We start from the raw sequence: 9,884 nt of genomic DNA, 5'->3' as shown, positions 1-9,884 counted from the left end.
TACAAACACAATAAAAAGTGTTTAGTATTATTAAATATCGAAAATTGTTATTACTATAAATACTTTTTTCAAACTAATATTATCAAAATTTATGACGATTAACCATAAGGGTGGTGCCTGATTGGTTTGAGTTTGGTTCCAAAGGTCAAAAGTACCTGGAAGTCTTAGGTTCAAATCCAAAGAGGAAAAATCCCCTTGTGGCCACAGAGGTTCAAATGCGATGACTCCGGGCTATCTACAAAGCAAGTGGTCGCCCTGGGATTAGTCGGCTCGCATAGCGGGTTGGATATCCAGGTTAATAAAAAAAATTACGACAATTTGTAATGATATATTAAAACAAAATAAATGTGTTGACTCGAGAGTATTTATGTGTGCTACATCTACTGTGATCACATGATTAACACTCATAAACAGTAAACAAAGAAAATGAATCATCAAAATTCTAATTGAAATAAAAACCCTAAAAGTTTGAAAAAATTAGAAGACTTGAAATTTGGTAAGGGCCGCGCGAACGCAGGCTCCAATATCACAAATTATGACGTAGGATCAACCACTTGGGTCGACCTTAGGCAGGCATCCCTCCAAAGTGCAATGGAGGTCACCAACCTAGACCATGAGCCTTGTTGATTGCTTATTGACCCCGTCCAGGTAAGTATGTCTAATGTTGTACAACAACCTTCTTAAAATAGATTTAGACATGGTTGCATATTTCATTTCATCACCAATGTTGGATGACACCCTTTACGATTTAGCCATACATAACCAATCCTGCTTCTCACGTGCACGTACTACATAACATGTGACGGGACTTGGTTATGGTGATTTTTATCCTAAATATAGTAAGATAACGTCTTAAATATCCCAGTTCTGTCGTTGTAATACAATAGTTCAAAAATCGTAGTGTTCTCGAAGACTAGCACGGGCGTTTAACAATTTGAGTATTTAAGACTAAAGGCGAAAGAATAGTTCGCTTCGTGCTCATTACATTAGAGATTAAACCAATTCATAATTAGCTATATTCAAAATTATATTACAACATCAACCGTAATTTACTTTCTTATTTGCATGAACCTTCAACTTTCTTTTCTAAGTTTGTTAGTCTTTTTTGTATGTTAGCATTTTGATTTTACTACGATAAATACAATCAATTAGCTAGATTGTAAAATGATATAACAAAGTTTCAACCCGACCAGTCCAACCAACCCGCATGGTTTGGGTTCGCTTGGGTTGGGTTGAGATTTTTTAAACCGCAGACATTGGGTTGGATTGTTCAAATACCTTCAAACCTGACCAGTCCAACCCATGTGCAACCCTATAAGTGATAGTGAAGACGCTTACCTGGTTAACATTAACCAGATAAATTGTTACATATGATATCATTTTGGTGGACTCTTACCCGGTAAAAATTAGTGAGGGTGTATTAGTATCTTTTTACCAGCAAAGCAAACACTTTCCAGGTAAGCGATAAACATTATTTATTCATATTCACTTGATAAATAAATTACTGTGTCACCCATATCATACATATATGGTTCCTCAAGTCTTTTTAGTAAAATAAACGAAACGAATGCGTCAAGTTTAGGATTAATTAGCGGCGAAACTTGCAAGCGGTTTTCAACTCCTCGGCCGGTGCCGAGTTCCCGACAAACCCATTATCGACCCACGCTGAGTATCCCCCGGCCATGTTCTTTACATTCTTGTAGCCCTACATATATAACCCATACAATCATGACTCAATACGATCGATTCCAATACCTAAAAAGGATAGAAAGGAGACCGAAAATTGAGAAAAAAAATTAAAATACGTAACATACCGCAGTAAGAAGATCAGCAGAAGCTTTAAGCGATCTTCCTCCACTGTTGCAACCCTTTAAAATACGAAACACAAAGTAAATAAATTTTTAATTTTTTTTAAGTAAATGAAACTGATATGATATTATCAGTTTAAAAATAAAATGTTGTATTAATTTGAAACGAAATGAATACTAGTTACTGTAGAAAGGAGAGTACGTACCACGACTAGTAAATCCTCCTTGCCACAAAGAACGGAAACCTGAGCCAAAAATTCGGGATTTTTAACCCGTCCTATATATATATATATATATATATATATATATATATATGAAAAAAAACCTCATCAATTTAAAAATCTAAATTTTATCCGGTTTATATAAAATCAGTGTTTTACATTATCTGCAAGTCGTTTATCTAAAGCTAACCAGATAAATGCTTATGGGTCATTTACCTTACCCGATTAGTGTTTACCGGGTAAGAGGTTGTTAGTTTACCTCTTAATAGTTCCATTAAGATGCAACCTCTGAATGGTTAAGAGGTGAATCTTGTTTGGCAAAAAAAAAAGTTTGCCTCTTAATGGTTCAAAAACCTTCTGAATGATTTTGTATCCTGAAACTCCCTTAACCATTAAGAGCCCTGATTTCATTGTACACAATTACCAAACAATTATATTTTATTTTGCACTATATCATGAGAGCCTCTTAATCATTCTGCACCAAATCATTCAGCAATTGCCAAACAGCCCCTAAGACACGCCTGCCAATAATCTTACTAAGAGGTTGTTTGTTTACCTCTTAATAGTTCTATTAAGAGGCAACATCTGAATCGTTAAGAGATGAATATTATTTGGCAAAGAAATATCTTTCTCTTAATGGTTCTAAAACCCTCTGAATAATTTTGTATCCTGGATCTCCCTTAACCATTAAGAGCCCTGATTTCATTGTACACAATTACCAAACAATTATATTTCATTTTGCATTATATCATGAGAGTCTCTTAATCATTCTGATCACTTAATCATTCTGTAACAAACCATTCTACAATTGTCAAACAGCCCCTAAGTCATTTTGTTTACCAAAAGATGTTACCTAATAAGAAAAGTAAGAATGATGACCCTACATAGGGACGGACCCATATTATTTTTTCATCATAAACTAAATTTTTTTAAGTTTATGAAAGATGCAACTGTATCAAAATATTTGATTAAAATAATAAGATAAAACACATGTAATCCTAACCTTCTTGTGTTATGAACATGTAGGGAATATTCAAGGCGTTGTCCACGTGGCTCTTGTTGAATTCTTCATTTGTCCTGTTATTTTTCAATTTTAATATAAAACAAAAATAAAAATATTATATCCAAGAAAATACACTTTTTTTTAATTTGTTGATTTCAATTTTTACAGGTTGTTTGTTTACCTTTTAATAATTTCATTAAAAGGTATCATCTGAATTGTTAAGAGGTCAATCTTGTTTGACAAAAAAAAAAGTCTGTCTTTTAATGGTTCTAAAACCTTTTAAATGATTTTGTATTGTGGGCATCCCTTAACCATTTAGCACCCTAATTTCATTATAAACGATTGTCAAACAATTATATTTCATTTTGCATCATATCATGAGAGCCTCTTAATCATTCTAGCCACTTAATCATTCTACACCAAACCATTCAGCAACCGACAAACAGTTCCTTTTAAAATTGTTACAATAAAGTTCCAACCGTTCGTATATTATGTTTTTAATAAACAAAACACATGTTTATTTATACGAAAATGATATCTAAAAAGAAAATATAAAATAGTCGATTCAAATGTGATTTTACACTAAAATCACCTATAAAATCACATGTGATTCATGCGAGGTCATAGGGGAAATTCGCCCCCACACTTTTTTTAACCGTTAATGTAAAATCACATGCGATTTTTACGTAATTTGGTCATTTTCTTAATTTTTTTATTTAGGTCTCATCCCCGTATGAACCTACCTCTATATATAATCGATCGTAGATTTATATGCATCTTTTGATGAATTATAACCGTGAAATAGTTTCACCTAACTAAAAATATCAGTAGCCCAATAGTATTTTCAGGTTACGCGTAGTGTCCAAATGAATTTTATTTCATAAATTGTTTACTTTAGCGGGGTATGGTTGCTTCAACCGCTTACTATCGTATTGATTGTTTTCAGAGACTCGAGAGTGCTTGTGTGTAGACCCTTGTGTTGACCGTGTCTCCAAAATTTTAACCTTGAAATAACGCTACAAAAGAGGTACCTTTGATCAAATTTGGTATGGAAAATCCGACGTAAAAACACATGTACAATTAATACAGTTTGGAAGCCGAGGTTAATAAGATGAAGTTAATCTCGACGTTTATCGGTGTACATATAGTCAACCACACACATACAAAGAAAGTATGCACACACACGCGTCAGATACATAACGGATTTTTTCAACATGTAAAATTTAACTCGTTTAGGAATGATTATAAATTCAGATCTTCTTTTACTGACCTGACATCAAGATAACGATGACCGGAGTTTAGGAGATCTTTAGCTTCGTGTACATCTACAGTGACCACATCGCTGACGCTAACAATTAAACAGTAAAAACACAAACAATCAAATATCAAAATCGAAAAAAACACAAAAGATAAAACTAGATCTGAAAATAGGATCCAACCTCTTGGTGGCATCCATGGAAGTCAACCCTTGATGCACAAGAACAATCAAATGGTGCCTAATGACTTCATCTATTTGTACCAAGAAAAGTTGACTTTTATAAGATCAAATGGACATTTTATTATATAGTTTCTAATATTATTTATTTATAACTTATTTGATAAGTTATGAGTTTATGTATAATTTATTTAGAAAGATTTCATAACTCAATGTTTTGCTGGTAATTTATATATTGTAATACGATTATTCGTTTGGTTTAGAGGATTGAATTTGATTTAGAAGGATTTGGAATTGAATCTCATTTCAATCCACTACAACAAAATCGGGTTTATAAGACACTACAAAATTCTAAGCGTTCTAATAGACCTCTTTATAGAACTTAGTTTATATGACCAAAAAAATAAAGTGTCATATCTAAAAGTGTTGTATTAAGTTTATATGACGTTTTTTGATGTCGTAATAAGTTTTTTAGGACACTTATAATATAAAACGTCCCATTATCAACTTTATAGGACACTATTTGAAAAATTGTCCTATAAAAACAAGTGTCGCATAAAAAATTGATTTTATAGGACAATTTCTCAAAAATGTCTTATAAAGTTGCTAATGCGACACTTTGTATTAAAAATGTCCTCAAAAACTTGTTAAGATGTCCAAAAGCGTCATATAAACTTATTACAACGCCTTTGGATAGGACGCTTTATATTTTGTTCTTATAAACCAAGTCTTATAAAACGATCTATTGGGACACTTAGAGATTGGGGGTGTCCTATAAACCCAATTTTGTTGTAGTGATCTCATGTTTGGTTTGAAGGATCTGAAATCTAACAAACATAGGATTTTGAAATCCCACAGGAACGGTTGGTGTTTCACGAGAATTCGTAGGATTTGTATGTAATAATGTTTTAAAATATGTTAAAAACATTCGTTTTGTAATAATCGATTAATAGAAATGTAATTTAATTATTTTTATAGATTATTTATAGAGAATGAAATTCAATTCTATTCCAAATCATACAAACGAAACAAACCAAAGATCTCAAATCCTTCCACGGAATCCAAATTCCTCAAAACCATTCTATCAAACCAAACGCCCTCTTAGGGCCGTTTATCAAACACTACAACAAAATTGGGTTTATAGGACGCCCCCAATCTCTAAGCGTCCCAATAGACCGCTTTATATGACCAAAATATAAAATGTTCTATCTAAAAGTGTTGTAATAAGTTTATATCATATTTTTGGACGTCTTAACAAGTTTTTAAGAACATTTTTAATATAAAGTGTCGCATTAACAACTTTATAGGACACTTTTCAGAAAGTGTCATGTAAACTCAATTTTTCATAGGACATTTGTTTTTATGGGACAATTTTCAAATAGTGTCTTATAAAGTTGCTAATAGGACGCTTCATATTAAAAGTGTCCTAAAAAATTTATTACAATGTTAAAAAAAGTCATATAAACTTATTACAACGCTTTTAGATATGACACTTTATTTTTTGGGTCTTATAAACTAAGTCCTATAAAGAGGTCTATTATGACACTTAGAATTTGAAAATGTCTTATAAACCCGATTTTATTGTAGTGTGAATTGGGTCTTAATTAGGTTTCTAACCTTACAAGATAGATTTATTTATCTTGTTTTCTTTATTTTAGAGAACATATAGAAATTATGTCGGAAAAAATGGAGAAAGAAATCTTTATTTTTCTTTGATTTAAAGAATTTGTTGGAGATGTTCTTAACAAACTTATGTATAATAGACAAATAACCACCAAAAGAAATTGGTATGATAAAACATTCACAACCGTCGTAATAAAAAACTTAATGATGATATTATTAAATATTTAAAAAATTTATATGAATAACAACTACTATCTTATATAAACTAGAAGAGTACTTGCACAATGCAGCGAGACACATCTCGATTTTAATGTTCTATTATATTATTTGTCTCTGTCGATATTATAATACGATTTTATGTGTTTTTAAGAAAGCATTAATAATTTTATTTTTGAATAAAATATAAATTTGAAGATATCATAAAAATTTGAAAATATATATCAATGTTAATATCAAATCAACTATTTAAAAGTTCTCATTTTTTATGTAATTTCTTTAATTTATTTTTTTATTATAATTTAATTTAAGTTTAACAATGAAAAAAATTATTTTTGGTTTAATAATATAACATTTTATAAAGATAATAATTAAGTATTTTGTTAGAACTCAATGATTATCCTAATTATATTTTAGATTTTTTATATTTAAAATAAGATGTTTATCTTGTATTTGATTATATTTATCTGTAGTTAGTTACACGGTTTCAAGTATGGAACTTTAATAAGTTGTACTTACGTGCAGTCTACTTATAATCTTGAGTTTTAAATAATATACATTAATAAACAGTACTTTACACATAAAAAGTGGTTTTTAAGAGTTTTTGTCAAATGCTTTATAATATAGTATATATTTGTTACAGTAAATTGCCGCGATGAAGTTGGATAATATAACAAGTTACATTCTTATTATATAAGAAGCTATTTGAATGATGGACAACTAAGACACAAAAATAAATATTATTATTAACCTTTTATAATGTCATAATAAAGCGTTCTAAGAATCAAACGCAGTAGTGGAATACATAAATTTCGCAACATGAGTATTAAAGCCGAGAGAAAAGAATCTAATGGGTTCGGCTTGGGGGAGCCTTCCGATAGACTGCTCGATTGTAGCTTGGTTGAGAGTATCGAGTCTTCAATTAGGGCTGATATCCTCAACTATAAATAACATCAATTTATTTGTAGTTATGATGATGGACAAGAACTCAAACATCAAAATATTTGTTGTAAAATGGAAGATAAAATTAGTTAATTAAAACAAGTAAAATATGAGATAAGTTATGCAAATTCTACACATAAATTTGGTTATAATATATACTATATTATAAAGTATTTGACAAAAAATTTTAAAAACTATTTTTTATGTATAAAGTACTGTATATTGATGCATATTACTTAAAATTCAAAATTACAATTAAATTATGCATAAGTACAACTTATTAAAGCTCCATGTTTGGATTCATATAATTAATTGTGGATAAACATAATCAAATAGAAGATAAACATCTCATTTTAAAATATAATTAAGATAATTATATATTGAGTTCTAAAAAAATAATTAACTATTATCTTTATAAGAAAATTATATTACTAAACCAAATATAAATTACTTCGTTATTGAACTTAAATTAAATTATAATAAAAAAATTGAATTGAAAAATTACACAAAAAATAGGAATTTTAAATAGTTAATTTGATACTAATCTCGATATATTTTTGTTAAATTTTTATGATATCTTCAAGTTTATATTTTATTCAAAAATAAAAACGTTATCGCTTTTTCAAAATCACATAAGACCATACTATAACATCGACTGAGATAAAAAAATATAATGGAATATTAAAATCAAGATATATCTCGCTGTATTGTGTGACTACCCTTCTGGTAATTTTATAACATATTTGAACAAACGATATATAGATAATTAAAGTTCTACTATGTGTTAGTCAAATTTCATCTTAGGTTATGTATTTTTTTTTTCTTGAATCATAATATTTATATATATGTGTGTGTGTGTGTGTGTCATTTTTTATGTTTTATTATTTATACATATATCATATATGAACTAATATAAATATAATTTATAATATAATATTAATAAATACTATAACTAAAATAACATTTGTGATCAAATATATTAAAAATTATATAGACATCAAATTTGCATAAATATTAAATACCAATATTATTGTACATTTCACCAACAACAGTTGGTGTAGAATTGTAGTGAAATTGTGTTAAAATTGAAATAAAAATGGGATTTTGATGATGATGAGATACCCTTTATCAAACACCAAATCCACACCCAATTTCTCGAATAAACATGTTTGACGAAATTATACAAATAACAAAAATAATAAGTTTTCAAATATTATTATAGGGTCTTCTTTAAATAATAAGTTATATAAATATTAATGGTGCTATTAATTTTATTTCAAAAAAATATTTATTGTTGTAAAAGCACGACAAAAATGAACTTTAAAAATTAATCAGAAATGAAAAAAGAAAAAGAGGAATAGTGACTATTTGATGCCCTTGGGCTTGGGATGCCCGGGCTGCCCACCCATAGGGTCGACCTGCATACGCCTATTTTTGGAGAGGTCTTCATTTATTTGAATGCCCTCTACGGTTTGTAGTTTTAAATATACATTATGCAGTTGAAGAGCTTAAAATTTTTGAGTTATTAATTATAATTTTATTCAAACTTTATAAGCTATAACGATTTACAAAAATATATAAAATATTTGGCTCGTTGGAGAAAAATTAATCAAACTTATGATTGTCAAGTTGAACGTTAGTGTTAAAAAGCTTAACTTGCCGAGTTAAATGCATGTTATCTTCGAGATTGAGTCCAACTTTGGAATTGCTAAAGCTCGAGCTTGAGTAGCTCGTTAAATGCTATGATCATTACCATGATGACTAATATGGAATTTTTTTATCGTTTATAAATATTATATATACTTAAAAACAAAATGAAGCAATAAGGCGTGGTCTCACCGGATGAAAAACGAGTAAACGACACCAAAACCAATCCCGACAAAAGTCTTGGCATGAGAAGTAGGATGGTTATTTATGGTTAGATCGTTAGGGTGTCATCCCACATTGAAAATAAAATGAAACATGTAGCCATGTCTAAACCTATTTAAGAAAGTGGTTGTAGAACGTTAAACATACTTACCTGGACAGGATCAATGAGTGATCAAAAAGGCTCATGGTCTAGATTGGTGACCTCCATTGCACATAGGAGGGGTGCCTGTCTAAGGTCGGTCCAAGTGGTCGAGCCTACGTCATAATTTGTGACAGTAGGGCCAGCGTTTGCGCGGCCCTTTCTAATTCTGAGTTTTGAATGTTTTCTCGAACTTTTATCTCTTTTGATTGTTATATAAAAGTCTCTGATCGCCCACCTTTGGTGATCGTGGCTAAACGCTCGTCATTTCTGTACCAACAACAAAAGAAGAAACCGATCAAACTACATACACCGAGGTTATTGCAACACTTCCGCAAGGACAAGTTTTTATAGATAAACTACTACCAATCTTAATATCAAAATCAGATTATATTATTGTTAGGCCCAAGTTTTAAATGCATCTATCACCTTTAACCTCCATTTATTTATTGAAATAATAAATCAAACAATTTTTTTTTAATTTTCAGTAGGTCTCCCACATGGAGACTTGGATACGAATGTGGAGTGTAGCAGATGCATAAATAAGACCCTCAGTCTGGATTAAGAAGCACGCAGCCATGCAATGAACACAAAGCGAACTATTCTTTCGCCTTTTACTAAAGAATAC

General features: G+C 30.0%; 1 protein-coding gene and 2 non-coding genes across 3 annotated transcripts; 1 reads left to right on the top strand and 2 right to left on the bottom strand.

Annotated features, from left to right (window-relative positions):
* Window positions 1-496: 496 nt before the first annotated feature.
* On the bottom strand, window positions 497-656 carry LOC112499736. The gene has a single exon (XR_003067266.1). It is a non-coding gene; the product is annotated as a U1 spliceosomal RNA (small nuclear RNA).
* Window positions 657-1,455: 799 nt separating this feature from the next.
* Window positions 1,456-4,533, bottom strand: LOC112529774 (protein HIGH ARSENIC CONTENT 1, mitochondrial). The gene is made up of 6 exons (XM_025141172.1): window positions 4,472-4,533; window positions 4,303-4,380; window positions 3,033-3,106; window positions 2,015-2,085; window positions 1,815-1,868; window positions 1,456-1,705 (listed from the first exon to the last, which is right to left on the bottom strand). The coding sequence occupies exons 1-6, from the start codon at window positions 4,486-4,488 to the stop codon at window positions 1,589-1,591; spliced, it is 411 nt and encodes a 136-aa protein (XP_024996940.1). The 5' UTR covers window positions 4,489-4,533; the 3' UTR covers window positions 1,456-1,588.
* Window positions 4,534-9,260: 4,727 nt separating this feature from the next.
* LOC112499739 lies at window positions 9,261-9,420 on the top strand. Its single transcript, XR_003067269.1, has one exon. It is a non-coding gene; the product is annotated as a U1 spliceosomal RNA (small nuclear RNA).
* Window positions 9,421-9,884: the final 464 nt, after the last annotated feature.

This window comes from Cynara cardunculus, assembly GCF_001531365.2.
Source record: "Cynara cardunculus var. scolymus isolate 2C chromosome LG 16, CcrdV1, whole genome shotgun sequence".
NCBI classification, from domain to species: Eukaryota; Viridiplantae; Streptophyta; class Magnoliopsida; order Asterales; family Asteraceae; genus Cynara; species Cynara cardunculus.
Note: the sequence above shows the minus strand (reverse complement) of the source record. Positions and strands in the feature narration are given on the sequence as shown.

Bases quoted from the DNA above. Each gene is read 5' to 3' on its own strand.
- LOC112529774 (XM_025141172.1), bottom strand. The intron at 2,086-3,032 runs GTTAGGATTACA...ATATATATATAG, and splicing joins CATGTTCATAACACAAGAAG to GACGGGTTAAAAATCCCGAA. The intron at 1,869-2,014 runs GTACGTACTCTC...CGTATTTTAAAG, and splicing joins AGGAGGATTTACTAGTCGTG to GGTTGCAACAGTGGAGGAAG.